The sequence below is a fragment of the Otolemur garnettii genome, unplaced genomic scaffold (genome assembly GCF_000181295.1).
Source record: "Otolemur garnettii isolate 467f Iridium unplaced genomic scaffold, OtoGar3 scaffold00033, whole genome shotgun sequence".
Classification (NCBI taxonomy): domain Eukaryota; kingdom Metazoa; phylum Chordata; class Mammalia; order Primates; family Galagidae; genus Otolemur; species Otolemur garnettii.
This window is the reverse complement of record NW_003852428.1, coordinates 11,295,761-11,314,611: the sequence shown is the minus strand read 5'-3', so window position 1 is coordinate 11,314,611 and position 18,851 is coordinate 11,295,761. Positions and strand designations below refer to the sequence as shown.

General features: G+C 41.4%; 1 protein-coding gene across 1 annotated transcript in view; it reads left to right on the top strand.

The window, feature by feature from the left end:
* The window catches only part of OTULIN (OTU deubiquitinase with linear linkage specificity), a 33,749-nt gene extending 15,117 nt beyond the window's left edge, over positions 1-18,632 (top strand). Inside the window, exons 3-7 of the mRNA XM_003789543.3 lie at positions 847-941; positions 4,821-4,964; positions 10,768-10,893; positions 14,057-14,326; positions 17,109-18,632. Of these exons, the coding sequence (XP_003789591.1) occupies positions 847-941; positions 4,821-4,964; positions 10,768-10,893; positions 14,057-14,326; positions 17,109-17,303 (830 nt within the window). The 3' untranslated portion in view covers positions 17,304-18,632. The remainder of the gene's footprint in view (positions 1-846; positions 942-4,820; positions 4,965-10,767; positions 10,894-14,056; positions 14,327-17,108) is intronic.
* Positions 18,633-18,851: the final 219 nt, after the last annotated feature.

The window sequence follows — 18,851 nt, the reverse complement described above, 5'->3', positions numbered from 1 at the left end:
GGGATCAGGGTAAGACATAAATTAAGACAATTACATGTAATTTTTATTATAGTGGGTGTTATCTCTTTACTATACTGGTTTCTATGGATTGTAAGACGTTTTTTTCTCATAGTTTGGACTGTTTCTTCTTTAATTTGATTAGAAAAATGTTCCCAAACACCTGTGGCAGTACAGTTCTGGGCGTGGACAGGACACAGCTGAGAAACAAAGCCCCTGCCCTCAAGGAGCTCACATTTTGCTGAGCGCATGGTTGTGTGGTCAGAGTTGGTAGGCTCTTAGAGTCGAAGGAGTCTGAGGTGAAGTGAGAAGAGTAGGGAATGGCAGAGTGTGTAAGATGCTGTGGCGGCAGGGCGTGGGTGATGCTGGAGCAGAGGCCTGCGGGGGTGAGGGAGCTGCTGTGTGGCAGCAGGTGTGTGCAGGAGTACTGAGGGTTTCAAGTGGGGCTGGGACCGGGTCTGTGTAGGGAGTGGTGGAGCTGAGGCCAGAGAGGTGGCAGGGGCCTTGTGGGGAATAAGACCATGAGATGGCAAGATCCTGAAGCTCTCTGAGCCCAGGAGCGTGGATGTCGTCTGACTCATGCTTGGGTGGATCACCCCGGCTAGCTACCGTGTGGAGAATGGTATGAGGGGTGTGGTGACAAAGGAGGTCCACTGGGAGACTCCCATGGTTATCTAGGGGAGAGGAGATGGTGGTCAGGGGTAAGTGGTGGAGGAATTCTAGATATTTTGAAATGAAATGAGAGAGCAAAGTAAGGAGTGAAATATGACCCCCAAGTAACACAGTATTGTTATTCTGATTATGCTTTGGTTTGTTATTGGCTTTTTTTTTTTTTTTTTTGATTCTTAGAACCTAGATTAAGTGTGGCTCCTGAAATGGATATTATGGACTACTGCAAAAAAGAATGGAGGGGAAATACGCAGAAAGCAACATGTATGAAACAGGTATGACACAGAGGTGCACATATTTTAGTCTTTGACATCGTCTCTCGTAAGTTAGTTACTATGCCATTTTGTATTTTTAGACATTTGTTAAGATGACTGCTATTATACTTAGTAAATATTGGTGTTCTAATTTTAGAGATGAGGAAACAGATGCTAAAGATAAAGGACTTGTTTAGAGTCACAATATTAATACAGAATCAGCATCAGTTATTCAGTAACTTAAGTTCTTTGAAAAACACATAAATGACTCTGCTGTTCAAGAATTGGGCCAGCCATTGGTTGTCCTCTTGAGGTCATTTGAGAATGACCTTTTTAGCCTTTGTACCCCCTCTTTCCATACCACCCTGGCTTTGGTTACACACCCTGCAGTTTTAGGGGCCTAGAATCCTTCTCCCTCCCTACCCAGAGGGACCTGGGACTGCTTTCTTCATTTAGGGCATCTCAGGAGCCGTCTCCTCCCTGTGCCATTACATAGATTGGCAGCAGTTTCTAAGGTATAGGGTGACATTGGGGGCTCCTGTGATATGGTCACTCTGTAGTTATTTGGGTCATTTCATTGCTCAGCTGACACATGGTGGCCACTTACATTGCACAGCTAATTAACCAGCAGATCCTGACCCTGTGGGCTCTATCCTCAGATGTATTTCAGATCTAACATGACTTATTAGTAAGTTGAACCATGTGAAATTGCTGCTATTTGACCATTTGGGGGCCATAAAAAAAGATAGTTTCCACCTAAATCCACTACCTCTAGTAACCTCTGGTTTATATCTTTTGCTTATTTTTCTTTTGGGATTATTTACCGTGAATTTGAATATAGTGCTCAAATATTAGATATACTGACCTATCATTTTTGATAGAACTATCTTTTAACATTTTTTGCTTAGAACTTTAATACGTAGCATTTAAAATTTTAAAATATTTGAATACATCTATTCTTTTCCTCAGAGCTAGTTCTTGATGTTCACCTTTCAGTATGTACATCAACTGCTGATGGGCTGGGCTTAGTTGAAATATAGCTGCCACTTGTAAAGCTCTGAGAGCAAATGGCAGCTCTGCTCCCTGGAAGTCTGGTATGTAGACACCCTGTTAGGTGTGTCTTAAAGGACCCTGTTAGTCCTTCTTAAAGGACTCATTCATGAAATATCTGGGACTCTTAGCTCCTTTCAGAGGTTAAGAATATATTTGTGAAATCATCTGCTAGATACGCGATGGGCTATATGTAGATTTTTCCAACCCCCTACCCCTGAATCAAACTAGATAACCAGAAAGCCAAGTATCTAAGCTGTATTTTCTCATGTTTCCTAGAAATACTTTCAGTGATTTACATTTTTATTTTATAACTTCAGTTCTCTTCAAAGGATCTGTCCTGACAGTTGGCATCATGAAGTTCACAATTAAAGATGTCGGAATTATCTAAATGTTCCATGTTTTGGAAGTCATGTTGAAGTCATTCCTCCATGGGGTTAGTTCTAGGGAAAGAAAGATTTGACCTTGAAGCTGGACTTTCTTAGTGATCAGAGTATCAAAGGTACATCAGTTAGGAAAGCATCTCCATCAGGACCTATGGCAGTAATCAGAGTATCTCAGGTGCCTAGTAACAGCTTTCCTCTCAGTTTTGTTTTAGTCCTTTTTTGTGTAATTGTTTTGAATATTCTTTTGGAAGTAAGTCTAGATAAATCTAAATTTAATTTTAAAAGGTTTGATTCACCTCTGAATTAACATGAACAGTTTATGCATTTGACAAGGTGCATTTGGAGTTGTATTTGCCATCGTAAGTGTTCCAGGGCAGTTGGGGTTCCATCATAGGGAAAAGGTGCATGTTAGTAGATGTGAGTCTGCCTGATGGGTCATTATATGTTGCAGTGGTTGGACCACTAATAAAAAGTGAACTCTCAAAATTTTATTATTGGAAGGAAGTTCTTTTTTTTTTTTTTTTGAGACAGAGCCTCAAGCTGTCCCCCTGGGTAGAGTGCCATGGCATTACAGCTCACAGCAACCTCCAACTCCTGGGCTCAAGCGAGTCTCCTGCCTCTGCCTCCCAAGTAGCTGGGACCACAGGCGCCCGCCACAACGCCCAGCTATTTTTTGGTTGCAGCCGTCATTGTTGTTTGGCGGGTCCGGGCTGGGGATTCGAACCCGCCACCTTAGGTGTACGTGGCTGGCGCCTTAGCCAGTTGAGCCATAGGCGCCGAGCCAGGAAGTTCTTTTATATTCACTTAGACCAGTGGTTCTCAACCTTCCTAATGCTGGGACCCTTTAATACAGTTCCTCATGTTGTGGTGACCCACAACCATAAAATGATTTTCGTTGCTACTTCATAACTATAATTTTTTTATTATTTTTTATTAAATCATAACTTCGTACATTGATGCATTTATGGTGTCAGGGTACTGCTTCGATATACAATGTGAAATATTTACATTGAACCAAGTAACACATCCATCACAATTACACTCATTTCTTAATAGTTTTGAAATGTACCATTGCATCATGCACATTTGGTGAGGTCCCCCCAAATGCCTTTCCTTCTCCCACATCCCCTCTCCTCACCCCTCTCTCCTCTTCCCTTCTACTTTATGGACTGTAGTTACATTTTGCCATATGTATGATTGTATAGGTGGTTATATATTGATTTCATAGTAGTATCAAGTACATTGGATACTTTTTTTCCCATCTTTGATACTTTACTAAGAAGAGTATGTTCCAGCTCCATCCAGATAAAGATGTGAAGTCTCCATCTTTTTTATGGCTACATAGTATTCCATGGTGTACATATACCATAACTAATTTTTGCTACTGTTATGAATTGTAACGTAAATATCCGATATTAGGCGACCCCTGTGAAAGGGTCATTCGACCCACAACCCACAGGTTGAGAACTGCTGACTTAGAACATTATCCTGTGGCTCGAACCTTAAAAACAACCTAATGATGAGGTTCCAGTACTTAGATACATGGGATGAGGTTGTCTGCATTTTGCTGAGGTTGACATTCTTTTCTTTGAGTTCAGGGTAGGAAGTAGGTTTTGAGTGACTATCAAGGAAGAGCAGGAAGAGTGAAGGGGCTGACTGGATCTGGGGCCAGTGGGTTGGGTACCACAGAGTTGGTCCCCATGAGTGTGAAGTATCCAGCTGGACAAGTCAGGGCATCACACGTACTGGTGGACTGCAGTCACTCTGATTTTATGGTGTCCTTTTTTGGGGTATGTTTCAAAGTGGCCTATTTGGATGCCTATTTGGGGAAGCCAAGCACGTCACTGAACATTTTCATTTCCTTGTTTTACTTCCAGACTAAGCAAAAGTGACACTTCAGTCCACTTTTTAAAAAGAGTCTAAGAATTATCCAGACATCTTCAGGCATGTAAACTTTTATATATATGTACATACACATACCATACACACACACCCCTTGGAAACTTGGGATTTTTTATATATTTTTAAAATATGGAGATACAAACATGTACATAGCCTAATGTATATCCTCATATTAATCTAAAATTAAAAAATTAGTTGTACATGTCTTTTTTCTTTCCTCTTCATTAAAAAGTTTAAGGTCAATTTAAATACAGATTAAACCTTTCAGAATGTTGGTTATCAGTGAGTGTTAGAATAATTGCTTAGAAAGAGACCTATCACTTCAGCTTTGGGGGTGGCTAGTACTTTAGTATGTGGTTATTATTTTCTGTGTCTAATCTGTTGCATCTGTTACATGCTGATATTTTTTATAGTGCGAACATTTGTTAACTTCTTTTGATTGATAAAGAGAAATTTGCACATCTTACGTGAAGGACTCAGTCTTGTTTCCATTAGGAATGAAACTCTACCTGCTTTCTGAGTCAGTAATGACCATTTTGAATTCTTTTATACTTCTCCCCAGGGCTATGAGGAGGTATCTCAGAGATTCACTTCCATAAGGCGAGTCCGTGGTGATAATTACTGTGCACTGAGGGCCACACTGTTCCAGGCCATGAGCCAGGCAGCAGAGCTGCCCCCCTGGCTGCAGGACCCGGAGCTCACGCTGGTACGCTGCTGCTGCAGGTTTGAGTCCACGATGTTTAAAATGGTTTTTGTGAGAAAACTTCCTTTTTCTGTCTCTGCTCCCAGCTAGTATTATCTGCAATATGATGTCAACATATGGGCTTATTCAGTTTTGTGTGGCTGGGATGATTTCATGCAGTAAAATTAGCAGAAATAACTGGTATTTCCCAGAAGAGAACAACAACAATTTTTTTTTTTACATAGCGTCTCACTCTGTTGCTTAGGCTAGAGTGCCATGGGATCACCCTTGTTCACAGCAACTTCAAACTCCTAAGTGCGTTCAAGTGATCTTCTTGCCTCCGCATCCCAAGTAGCTGGGACTGCTGGTGTCTGCCTAGCTGATTTTTCTATTTTTAGTAGAGATGAGGTCTTGCTCTTGCTTAGTTAGGTCTCAAACTCCTAAGCTCAGGGAATCCTTACACCCCAGCCTCTCAGGGTGCTAGGATTACAGGCATGAGCCACCACACTCAGTCAAAAAAATGATAAAATTCTTGCAAACAATTTAGTTGAATTAAAGAGCCGATATTTAGACTTTGTAAAAAACACTTAGGAACTGTTTGATTTCAGTGTTGGTGTTAAATATTTTAAGTGGCTGTATATTTTACTATTTGAAAACTACCAAGGTTTAAGAATACTTATTTCTTTAGTGTTAGCTATAATTCAAGAAATTAGTGCCCTCTGCAAAGTGTGAAGGTTGGCTTTGTAGGAGGCTGGACAGCAACGCTGGGAGAGAGATGGTTAACATCACCCAGAGAGAGGCTTCCTGGGGAAATCAGAGTCAAGGGCTCTTCCAGGCTTAGTCCTTCTCAGTGTTTTAAATCTGCCATCTGTCATGTGGTAGAGATACGCTGGGAAGTCACGTGTCTGACGGTCCTGACACAGATAGAGTCACATACCAGGTTGGATGATAGACTATCCCGAAAGATCAAAAATGACAGGATGACATTAGTTGGAAGAAAATAGAAAGTTTGTGCTTACATTAGAAAAAACCCAAGAAGTATAGGGAGATCTGCCTAACAATAATTTATGAAGGAAAAAAAAGATGTCAGAATTTTAATTGCTTGCAAGCCCACTATTGGCCTGCAATAAAAGCCCAGCTGTGTTTTAAAAGGAATGCTTCTGAGAATCACACAGTAACAGCCCTATCTTGAACTGGCTGGTCAGAGCCCATCTTGAGGACCAAGTTGTGTTCTGCCTATATCTCCATAGCAGATGGGAGGGCGACCAAGAGAGTTCGTCTCATTCTGGGAGCATTTGGAGCACCTGGGTAGTTGCCTCAAATGTCTTTGAGGGAAACTTTGAGGAAGTTCCCTCAAAAGTCTTTGAGGGAACCTTGTTGCTGGCTAAACTAGTTAGACTGCAGTGGTTCTCAACCTTCCTAATGCCGCAGCCCTTTAATACAGTTCCTGTGGGTCGCGACCCACAGGTTGAGAACCGTTGAGTTAAAGGCTTTATAAGTGGACAAGGTATCACCTGCTTCAAAGGGCAAAACCAGGACTGGTGAGTGAAGGAATACTGGCTCTCTGTTGCATAATAATTCTATAAGCCAGTATAAAATTATCAGCTATCAAAGTGACATTTTGAGTGGGTATAATGGCACATGCCTATAGTTCCAGCAACTTGGAAGGCTGAGGGAGGAGGATCTCTTGAGCCTCGGAGTCCAATCTGAGCAACATAGGAAGACCCTGTCTTTTAAATATCTAGGAAAGATATTTTTTCCTAAGCAAAGATCTATGTCATGTTGAGCAAATTTGGTTTTTCAGTATTAGCTTATTTCTTTTTTATAGAGACAAAATAATTTGATATACTAGAGTTCTTTCCTTTGCAAATGATGTCATTTATGAGTAGGAAAATATTTCAGAGTGTTGGTCAGCTCGTACAGCATGCTTGTGGATGGAGAGAAGACCCTGCTTCAGAAGCAAACAGGGGTTTCAGTGCTTTTGCCTTAAGTCCTGTACTTGACAACTGTAGCTTCATTTCCAGATTGACATAAGATCCTCCTCAATTTTAGGATAACTTTTCTTTCTGAGTCTTTACCCTTTAGGACCTGTTTAGTTTTATGGGCTTAATTGACAATGAATTTGAATTTTTATACTTTCTGAGAAAGCCAAATGTAAATATTGTCCCAAGTAATTAAACATAGAAAAATGCCCTTAAAAAAAGTAAAGCCCAGTATCCCTTTTCTTTTGTTAAAAGGATATATTTGGATAACATCTGCCATTGTAAAAATGGTCTAAGTAGATTGTGTTCAGTCTCAGTATATATTGCATGTGTGTGTGGTGGGGTTTATGGTGGTTTTTCTAACTTAATTTGTGTAAAGTGATAATAGTTTTAAAATTGTCAAGTGTACTTTCCAGATTCTTCTTTTTTCTATGTGTATCAGCCAGTATATTTTTCTCTTGGGAATACAATCTAATTGGATGGTTACAGTGATATTATTTTTGTCATCTAACTTGTATTGAATGCCAGGAGGCCTGTGTCAAAGGAAAAAAGAATACATTATACCTGCCTGTCAGTTTAGTATTATTAAACTTTGGTTCCTATAGATACCAGCTGAAGAAATGACTTTGTTCTTTTCTTGCTCTCATCCAGCTAGAGGACTTGTCCTCATGTTGTCCTAGCTCCTGGCAGTTTCACGTGATTTGCACACTTTTGCCCTATGATGGATTCAGCACATGCTTTGGCTTTGAGGGGACAATGGAGAAGGGAAAGGATGTACAGCTTAGTCTGGCTGTGCTGACTAGACTGCTTTTGTAGCTCCTCCTAGGCGTCCTGCAGACCCTCCCATGGGTGCCTTTCCATTCTTGATCTCGCTCTGGCTCCTCCATCTGCCTTTTCCTTGGAAGGTCCACTCAACAACGGCTTTGTTGAGTGAGCAGGCGTGTGTTGCAGTGTGAACGGAAGAAGTCAGGGTTGGAACAGTTGTATCTCCTTCCATTTGCAGATTGAGAAATTGTTCTCCTAGAACATGATTTAGTTTCAAGATATTAAAGAGAAATGGGAGGGCTAGACTGAGCGACCCCCTCCCACTTCATCTGACCTCAGGGGAAGAGACCCTAGGTTTTCTTTATATTGTGACCATATTCTCTAGCTTGCTCTGTTCCCTGCCTGTGAAGTGATCTTTGTCCTTACTGCCCCTCCTAATAGCCTACCCCATCCCCTCATCTCCTGTCATCCTGCCCAGATTTCCTGTTTGTAGTATCTGTCCAGATCCCAGTCTCTGTGTTTGCTTTCAGGTCATCTGACCCTGACCACAACCATGGAGATGAACAGCCATTGGTGTGGCTGTTCTTAAACTTGGGACAGCACCTCGGTCCCTAGGAAGGTGTACCCTTTAGATCAGGGATCCTTTGGTTTCCACATTTGCTAAATTTTATTATAGAATATCCCTGATAGTGTTTGTTTAGACTGGGATATATTGTGTATCAGAGCTTTTTTTTAATGAGTTAGTTTTGGGGATGGTATATTTTTGTTACTTGGCTGTCCTTACCAAGATGTCAGGAATTAGAGGCATCTGCAAAACAGGATGTTTTATGGTTTAATCATGAATGAAATGATACCTAAATTAGTTACCTACTTTTATTCTTTTTTTGTTTTGTTTTTATTATTGAGACAAAGTATCACTTGGTCACCATCAGTAGAGTGTGCTGGCATCATAGCTCACAGCAACGTCAAACTCTTGGGCTCAAGTGATACTCTTGCTCACCTTCCTGAGTAGCTGGGACTACAGGCGCCTGCCACAAAGCCCAGCTATTTTTTTTTTTTTAGAGACAGCATTTCGCTCTGGGTCAGTCTGGTCTCTGCCTCCCAGAGTGCTAGGATTACAGGCGTGAGCCACCGCACCTGGCCCCTACTTTTATTCTTAAATATTTCCAGTTACTATTTCTTGTTTAAATCTTGTTTCTTCCTTAAATCTCACTTATTCTATTAGAGTCTGCTTCCTATGCTTAGTACAAAAGAATGGCCATTTATATAAGTGCTATATATGTTGTGACCCTGAAAGCATTGAAAGTTATATTCACTTTTTTCTTCTGAATAAGTAATTCCAGCTCCATTATTTTTTTCTAATAGTTTCTTCTTTGTGCCTTATTGTTTTGGATTTTCTCTAGATGAGATTCCTGCTCTAGATACACACAGCCTTGAACTGTGTGATTAGCAACAGTTTGAACAACATGTGAAACAGAATGGGGAAACTGACTTCTATGTTTCACTCAGCAATTAGGTTTTCAGAGTCTCCCGAGTAACTCAGTTACCTGCTTTTTAGATAACTGATGTCACAGGATGCTCGGCTGATCTTCTGGGCTTCCCTTTACCTCCTTTCCCAGTTCACACTTATGTAAGTGCCAGTGTTTTCTGTCCAATTGTATTAAATAAATTTTTGTGCCCAGTTGTAATTTCAGCTTGTTACCACTTGAGGGTGCATTAGGTTCTGGTGATAAATCTGACACTGAATTGAGAGTTTTGCAGCAGAGCTGCCCACATATTGCCAAAATACAGGACAGTGTGTGCCGTGAGCTGGGCTGGTGCAGCTCTTGGGTGGGTGGTCATTTGTCATCCTAGTAAGATGAGGAATGACCACTCCTCCCTTTGCCGAGTGAGCTGAATTGCTGTCACTGTGGTAACAGTGAAGAGTAGTTTACATCCCTGTGGTTCTGTGTTTTGTAGAAATGAAATCACCCCAGTTTCATATAATTGCAGTAGACTGAGGAGGTACAACAGGTTAATATTACCATTCATGAAATGGTCTTCTGAGTCTTTACATTCTAATAGAACTGAGCATGTGGCCTCATTTAAAATTGTATTTATAACTGCTGAACAAGTTTGGGTTCCTCATAGGGTGCTGTAGGATTTAATTATTCTTTAATGGGAGGTGAACTTTTTTTCCAATAGTGAAGTGACATGCCTGTGCCCAGCCTAATTACATGATTTTTCTCTTGACACACCCAGGACTGTTGGGAAAGTCTCTTCCCAAGCTGTCATCAGTCAAGTTATGTCTTAGCTTGCCTTTCAAACTGCAGATTATGTTGATAATTAAGGCGACACAAAATAACAAATACTCCTGAGGAGAAAAGGAAAGGAGACATACAGTGTTTAGCTGTCAGTTCTTTCATGAGGGAGGTGGTCATGGCTGCCTTAACCCTTCCCTGCTGCTGCTCCTCTGCTGTGTTTTTTCATCCTTAGTATATTGGCTAGCCATTAAACTAAATAGTGTCTCTTTGAATGTTAAAACCTTGAGTATATGTAATATTATTTAACAAAGGGATCTTTCTTCCTCTTTTAGTGGATTTTTAAAATATCTGATATTAGATCTTGATGTCCTAATCAGGAAAGGAGCAGATTTGACTTCACCCTGGACCTTCTCACAAGCTTGGAAGTTCCTTCCTAGCCGTATGTTAGGTAGTGGTAGGGAGGCTGCCAGTGAGCTCCACAGCCGAAGGTGGTTGGTATAAAGATGCGTTAGATCATGGTCATGGCCTCACCTCCTCTGTACAGTTGCTGTGGAATGCTGCTGGCCATGGTTGAAGTCTCACGGGGTAGATTGTGGTTTTATCTGTCAGCCAAAAGCACCATTTTACTTCAGCAGCCTTCCATTGGGTAGTACTTTCTGAGTTCCTAACTTCAAAATATAAATCCTCCATCCTGAATCTACATGGCAGATTTGTAGGAATTAATTCTGAAAACAGAGGTAGGTTTTATAGGCTTTATGGTTTCTTACAGCTTGGATAATGTGATGGAGTTCTGGGAAAGTTAATATCGCCTTATCTTTTTGTTTCTTGATGTTCTAGTTACCGGAAAAACTTATAAGCAAATACAGCTGGATCAAGCAATGGAAACTCGGACTGAAATTTGATGGGAACAGTGAGGACCTCGTTGATAAAATTAAGGAGTCCCTTGCTCTGCTAAGGAAGAAGGTTTGAGGGGTGTAATTTCCTGTCTCTGATAAGTGTGAAGCTTTTGCTCCTGATCACCCCAGCAGACCAGCTCTTAAGTCTCTGCTCAGTGGGTTTTTGAATGCCCCTTCTGATTTTAGGCAAAATGATTTTTTTTTTTTGAGACAAAGTCTCACTCTGTCGCCCTGGGTTGTCGCCCTGGGTAGAGTGCCGTGTCGTCGTCACAGCTCACCGCAACTTCAAACTCTTGGGCATGAGCAATCATCTTGTCTCTGCCCCTGAGTCGCTGGGGCTCCAGATGTGCACCACTATGCCTGGCTAGTTTTTCTCTTTTTGGCAGAGACGGGGTCTCACTCTTGCTTAGGCTTGTCTTGAATTTCTGAGCTCAAGCAATCCACCTGCCTCAGCCTTCCAGAATGCTAGGATTACAGGTATGAGCCACCACTCCTGGCCAGCCAAATGATTTTCAATGAACATAAACTCTTCTTGTGAGGTCTTTAGAGAAATGGAGACATAGTACTGTTATATATTCTTTGAGGAGATGCTATAGACTGGGGTATCCGATAATGAAATGTTTAACTTTCTTAAAAGGAACCCTTAGGCAAATGTAGTCTTTGTTTTATGTTATATTAATAAGTTTCAGGGATATCGGTTAGTCCATATTTCATACAGAATTATTAGTGATATTAATCACATTATTAAATTCTTTCTAATTATGCTTATGTTTTAAGAGTCTGCCATATTTATTAAAATCTCATTTTCTTTCTCAGTGATTTACCAGTTAGCATATTTAGTAACTTGTTTTTTGAAAACTGTTCTTAGAGCATCTTTGGAACAGTTGATGTTTGAAATTCTGCCTTTCTTTGGCTTCCCATTACCTCCTCTGTGTGGGATGTCCTGCCTGCATGCTGGCCTGCACTGCCCTTGAGGATGTTTGCTTTGAATAGCTTGGATCCCTCCTTGCCAGGAACCCTGATTCAGAAGCCTGTCTTTTGCTCTGGGCTTTATTGGATGGTAGGGCCTGGTAAGGAGGGGGCTGACACAGACTCTCAAGATCTTTCATAGCACACACCCCAGTTAGTGATCTGACTACTTACATGTGATCTGCTGCCCCATTAGGCTTTCAGGCTCCATGAGAGACTGTATCCTAGGCATTTTGCACCCCGTGCCTAGTGGTAAGCCTAGCACAAAATAGTCATGTGGTGAATACTTTATTGAGTGAATGAACTGAAGGCCCTGGCTTCCTGGAATCTAGTTTTTGCTTACAAAGGTAAGAAGTGTTTACTGGAAAGTACACTGCCAAAGGAAGAACGATAGTTCTATCTTCTACTATGAAGAAATGGGAGAGAAGGGAAGAGGGATTCTGTTCTTATTACCTGTTGGAGTGGAATGCAGGACTTTGTTGCCCAGTCCCTGATCAGTGGAAGGTTGAGGGCAGAGCCCTGGGACTGAATGGGAACACGGGAGTGTTCTTCAGTTCATCCAACGGTCCCCTACTTTTCTTTTCATCTGTTTTTAAAGTCTTGTGAAATTGCTATTTTTGCTTTGTTAAGTGTCTCTGCTATAATTAGACCCTGATGTTTGCAACTGTTTATGTGATGCCCCTTTATAATGACAGTTTTTATTAGTAATGTGAGCCAGTGTTAATTACTAACACTTCTTCTTTGCCGGGCTGTATGCTGAAAGTTTCATATGTTGCTTAATTCTCACAACTGTGAAGACATTGTTGCTATGGTCATCCTCCTTTTGTAGATGAGGAGGACAGGAAGTCAGTTAAATGTGCTGCAAAAGCCACTGGCTGCTTAGTGATGAGGTCTTGATTCCATCTTAACTGTTCAGCCTATAGGAGGGGTGGCCAATCTTTAGGCACCTACATGCAGATTACATGAGGACTTTTTGCTTACCTGTGGTGGTGGATATTAAAAAAATTAATTATGCATGGATCTTTTTTTTCTTGCTCATCCATGTTTGCTGGTGTTTGAATACTTAATGTGTGGCCCAAGACAGCTTAAGTTCTTCCAGTGTGGTGCAGAGAAGCTAAAAGATTGGACACTCCTATGTCTGGAGCCTTGCCCTTGGTTGCCAACTTGATCTACCTCTGGAAGATAGGAGATGTGGACAGCATGCTCCAGCTTCCAACCTAATATTGGAGAGAGTTCTGTGTAGTCATTACCATTAAAATTTACTCTTGGATATGTAAGGAGTGGTATTTATGTTGGCATTTCTTATTCAGTGAGACTTAAAAGCACATGTATTCATAGGTTTCCTTGTTCACTTACAGAGTTTGCCTCTGTTCACTGAATACCTGACACTCTGCTTTATTCTTAATCAGGATTAATAATTTGCTGAATGGATTTGTTCATTTAAAGCTCCTATGTATTTTTCTGATTTTAGTGGCAAGTTTAGTAAACTGATTTTCAGAAGACCCCACACTCTTGCTTGTCTTCTGTTTTGGAGGTTGGCTTTGTGTTTCTGGGTGCTGACTCTCCTGTAGCCCTGTAGGGGGGGCAGTAATTGTAGCTGCTCTTCACAACTTCACCCACAGGCCTCACGCGTGCACATTACCTCTTCTGTAAATATCTCTGATTGACTGGTTCAATCTCATTGCCTGGGAAGTTAGGGGAGTCAGAATTTCTATTACATGGCCCTGGTACTTCTCCTTATTACATTGTACTTTTGTTTCAAATAAATGGACAGAAAAGCTGAATAAGAAGTTTGGTCTAAAGAATACCATTGGTTGAGATAGAAACTTGAATGTTATGAACATTAATTGATAAGTGACCCATGCTTACCTACTTTTGAAAATAACTTTATGCTCATAATATGGAAGTATACCAGGGAGTTTTTTTTTTTTTTTAGACAGAGTCTCATTTTGTCACCTTTGTCACCTTCGTTAGAGTGCTGTGGCATCATAACTCACAGCAACCTCAAACTCTTGGCCTCAAGTGATCTTCTTGCCTTGGCTTCCTGAGTAGCTGGGACTATAGGTACCCTCATAACACCCAGCTATCTTTTTTTAGAGGTAGAGTCTCACTCTTGCTTAGGCTGGTCTTGAACTCCTGAACTCAAGCAATCGTTCCATCTCAGCCTCCTAGAGTTCTAAGATTTCAGGCATGAGCCACTGCACCTGGCCCTACTAGGGATTTTTAGAAGAAAAATTCTAATTCTTACTTTGTTATTGTAGTGGGCAGGCCTGGCTGAAATGAGAACTGCTGAAGCAAGGCAGATAGCTTGTGATGAACTGTTCACAAATGAAGAAGAGGAATACTGCCTCTATGAAGCTGTAAAATTTCTCATGCTAAACAGAGCTATTGAACTATATGATGATAAAGAGAAAGGAAAAGAAGTACCATTTTTCTCCGTGCTCCTGTTTGCTCGGGACACATCAAGTGACCCTGGACAGCTATTGAGGAACCACCTAAACCAGGTGGGTCACACTGGTGGCCTTGAACAGGTGAGTTATATATCCCTTTGGGAGCATATAAACCCCAAATATAGCAGCTTTTAACCATCAAACATCTCACAGCATTTGTGGGTTAGGAATTTAGGAGCAGCTAAGGTGGGCACTTCTGGCTCAGAGTCTCATGAGGTTGCAGACATGTTGTTCAGGTCTGCAGTCATCTGAAGGCTTGACTGGAGCTGGAGGATCTGCTTCCAGCATGGCTAAACTCAAGTAGCTGCAGGCAAAAGGAGTCAGTTCTTTCCGAGTAGGTAGGAGGGTTCATTTCCTCCCCACATGGCCCTCTCCGGAGGGCAGCTTGAGTGTCTTCCTGACATGGCCCCTGGCTTCTTTGAGTGATCCAAGCAGAGAGCAAGGAGGCGGCCACAGTACTTTTTTATGATCTAATCTCAGAAGTCACATTGTCACTTACCCTGCATTCCATTTGCTAGAAGCCTGTCACTAAATCCATTCCACTCTCAAGATGAGGAAATGTAGGTTCCACCCTTTCAAGTGGGGATACCAAAGAATTGTGCATTTACTGCCATTATCTCAGGCTGGGCTTTATTCTGCAGGGTGCTGGGTAGGATCAGTACCCTGTTGGCTCTAGGAGGCTACAAATAAATGAAGCACTCAGAAGAACCATTTGAAGGGTACTGTTAGTCTTGGCAACTGCATTAAAAGTAGAAATTGAGTCTCCATAGCTACTAGAGCCCAGCATGGTCTTGCGTCTTTTTTACAGATATGGAATGACAGATAAGTCTGGAGTTTTACACAGAGAGCCAGTGCAGTATTGTCCCTGAGCCAGAAGTTGAGTCACCGTACCTTGCACTGCCTCTGGTGTTGTTTGTTTCCCTAAAAAGTCTTTATTTATTTATTTATTTATTTATTTATTGAGAGAGAGGTTCACTTTGTCGCTCTGGGTAGAGTGCCATGAAGTCATATAGCTCACAGCAGCCTCAAACTCCTAGGCTCAGGCAATTCACTTACCTCAGCCTCCCGAGTAGCTAGGGCTGCAGGCGCCTGCCACAATGCCCACATATTTTTTAGAGATAAGGCCTCGCTTTTGCTCAGGGTGGTCTCAAACTCGTGAGCTCAGGCAATCCACCTGCCTTGGCCTCCCAGAGTGCTGGGATTACAGCTGTGAACCATTGCACCCGGCCCCCCTAAAATGGGATTTTTTGGGGATTTTTTAATGGGATTAATGGGATTTTTTTTTTTTTTTTGGTAGAATAGCTAACTACTAAAGTAATACTAAGCCCGCCTGCCAAAGTGCCACTCTCCTACTTATACAGCTGACTCTTTTGCCTGCCTTTTTCTTGAAAGCTGCAAGTGCCAGGGCAGATGCTATAAGGAATAGATAGTTGGGCTTCACTCTGAGGTGTCCTAGAAGGTAGGAATTTCTTCTTTTGTTATTCCCAGTGAGTGAAAAAGAGCAAAGACTGATGTTCACTTCTGGGTCAGGCAGAACTGATGATAGTTATTTTGATCTGTACACGTAATATGGCTGGCTTATGTCTCCTTGCAGTAAAAACTCTGCTAGAGCATGGTTTGCATATTACACTGAAGTTAGTCCTTTTGAGCCCCTACAAGGTATGCTGTAATGATGAATCTATTCTTTTTTTTTCCCCAGTAGCAGCTTTTTGGAAATACAATTTATATATGACATAAGTTCACCCTTTTAAAGCTTTGCAACCATCACTATAGTCTCCTTTTAGACCATTTTATAACCCCTAATAGAACTCCCGTGCCCATTAGCAATCACTTTCCTTTCCCCCCTAACCCTAGGCAGTCACTAATACACTTTCTGTCTCTGTGGATTTACCTGTTCTGGACGTTTCATGTAGAGGAAATCGTGCAGGATGTAGTCTTTTGTGAGTGGCTTCTTTTATGCAGCATAATGTTTTTAAGACTCAGCCTTATTGCAGTGTGTCTTAGTATGTCGTTCCTTGTGATTGACATGTAATATATCCTGTTGTGTGGATATATCACATTTTATTGATCCATCTTTCAGTTTCATGGATATTTGGGTTATTTCCACCTGGTATGAATATTCATGTGCAGTTTTTTGTAAGGACATACGTTTTCAGTTCTCTCGGGTATATACCTAGGAGTAGAATCGCTAAGTCATCTGGTAATTCTTTGTCTAACATTTTGAGGAACTGCCAAACTATTGTAGCAGCTGTACCATTTTGCGTTTCCATCATCAACGTATCAGAGTTCCATTTCTCCATGTCTTCATCGATACTTCTTATTGTCTTTTTATTGATGTAATGCTCACATAACATAAAATTAACCATTTTAAAGTATATGACTCGGTGACATTTAGTCTACTTACAATAAACCCCACTTGTATGAATTCAATCCCAAAATGTTTGTTACCCAAAGAAACCCTGTACCCATTGAGCCGTTATCCTCCATTATTATCTTTTTGATTATAGCCATTCTGGTGGGTATGATGGTATCTCATTGTGGTTTTGATTTGCATTTTCTTAATGACTTAGGATGTTGAACATCCTTCGTTTACATGTCTTTGTAGAACTGTCTATTCAAATCCTTTGCTCAATTTTTAAGTGGGTGGGTTTTTTTATGTTTTGGGTACAGGTCCCTTATCAGACATATGATCCATTCTTGATTATCTGATTAATATAATAAAGGATTGGGCTGGGCCCAAAGGGGAGGAAAAAGGGTAGCTTTGCCCTTGTGCATTTTCTGGGATAATGGGTGGAGCAGGATGTTAAGCCCCATCTTTCAGTATTGCTTCTTTCAGAATACCCATTTGCTTTTTTCTACCCAGGTTGAAATGTTCCTCCTTGCCTATGCTGTGCGCCACACCATCCAGGTCTACCGGCTCTCCAAGTACAACACAGAAGAGTTCATCACAGTCTACCCCACTGACCCACCCAAGGACTGGCCAGTGGTCACCCTCATCGCTGAGGATGACCGGCACTATAACATCCCTGTCAGAGTGTGTGAGGAGACGAGTCTGTGAGAGATGCCTGCCTGGACAGCCTCGTGACGTGATAAAGGTGCACAGGCAGCTTCTGGGTTTGGGCCTCAGGCCTGTGGGTCTCCAGGAACAATCTGTGAGAACTCCTAGGCCCCTGGATGCCAAGTGGGAATGGGATGTTCTGAAGACTAGCTTTTGATAATAAGAATTAACCAAATCTCTTTCATCTGTTATGCAATATGTTTCGATGGGGGCCTTCAGTGCATACCTGTTGAAGGTGCAGACTATATCTTCTCCATAAGACAAATACTTTTGTATCAGAGGAGACTTACTTTGGAGAAGAATGTATTCTTTATGTCTCAAAATCAAAGCTCTCTTTAATAGCAAACTGGCTTTTAATTTTTTTAAGACAGTATATATATATATATATACATATATATATATTTTGTGGTAATGGGTTTCTGTAGTAATCTTCCTATTCAGGCTGCTCAAGTGGTACAATTCTGGGATGGATCTATTAATGGCATAGTCATAACACCCTCTGATGGCCTCACTATTCTTAAGGAGGGAAGAGCAATGGTTTGGATTTGTGTATTTATTAAGGCTTTTTTAAGCAGATTGTCTTACAGAACATAGAGAGTTGTGTCCAAAAGTGGGTTATTTCAAGGCCTTTTTGAAGGCTAGCTCAGCATAGGAGGAAATAGTGAGGGAACTTAGAACTTCTCCCTCTGTGAGGCTGTGACAGGTATCCAATGTCCCCAGCATACTGGAGGCTGGGGCTTGGTGCAGGGGCCTGTCAGCATGGATGAACACTGCCTGCAGTTACATTTTGGTGTCAGAAGGTGTTAATTCTGATGTTCCATAGATTCTTAATTTTGTACTTAGAACAGAATTTATTTCACCTATATTTTAGAGGAGGAAATTAGTATTGACCTAAGTTTAGAGGTGGGGCTGAGCAGGAGCCTGGTTTTCCTGTGTCTTTTCACGTTGTTTTGGAGAGCACATCCATTGCCAAATGCACCTCCCACATCTGGTGCAGGGAGTGAGAAACAGCAAATGAAGATTTTTCCTGAGTAAGTTGAAGCGGAGGCTGAGCTGCCTATGCCCATGAATGGTTTGGGAAGCTGAGGGAGGCCATGTTCTTGGTCATGGGCCATTGCGTGCTCAGGACAGGCTGGGGTGGTAACAGGGGTGGTGGGGAAGGGGGAGCCCTGCTGAACAAGGTCAGCCTTAGGGCCTGAATCTTCCTCCAGGGGCATGAACCAGAGATATCACTTAGAATTCTCTGGGCAGCACTGGCTCAACATTTGTGGCAGTGTAAAGTACCGAGCTTTCTTTTATAATTAAAATATTTTATTTGGTCCAATTTAATGTAGTTTGTAAGCTATCTAATCTTTTTTGGGGGAGGGGCAAACTTTCTTTGAAAATGTAAGTTTTGCTTTTAATTAAAAATGTAAGTCTTAGTTAAGAAAACTCAGGACGCACAAAACTATTCAGACTGTTACTTTGGTATTTGTCCCATTACCTCGTTAGTCATATTCACCACATTTTGTTAGATGTTAATTGATTAGAATGTTGGAATCAAATTCT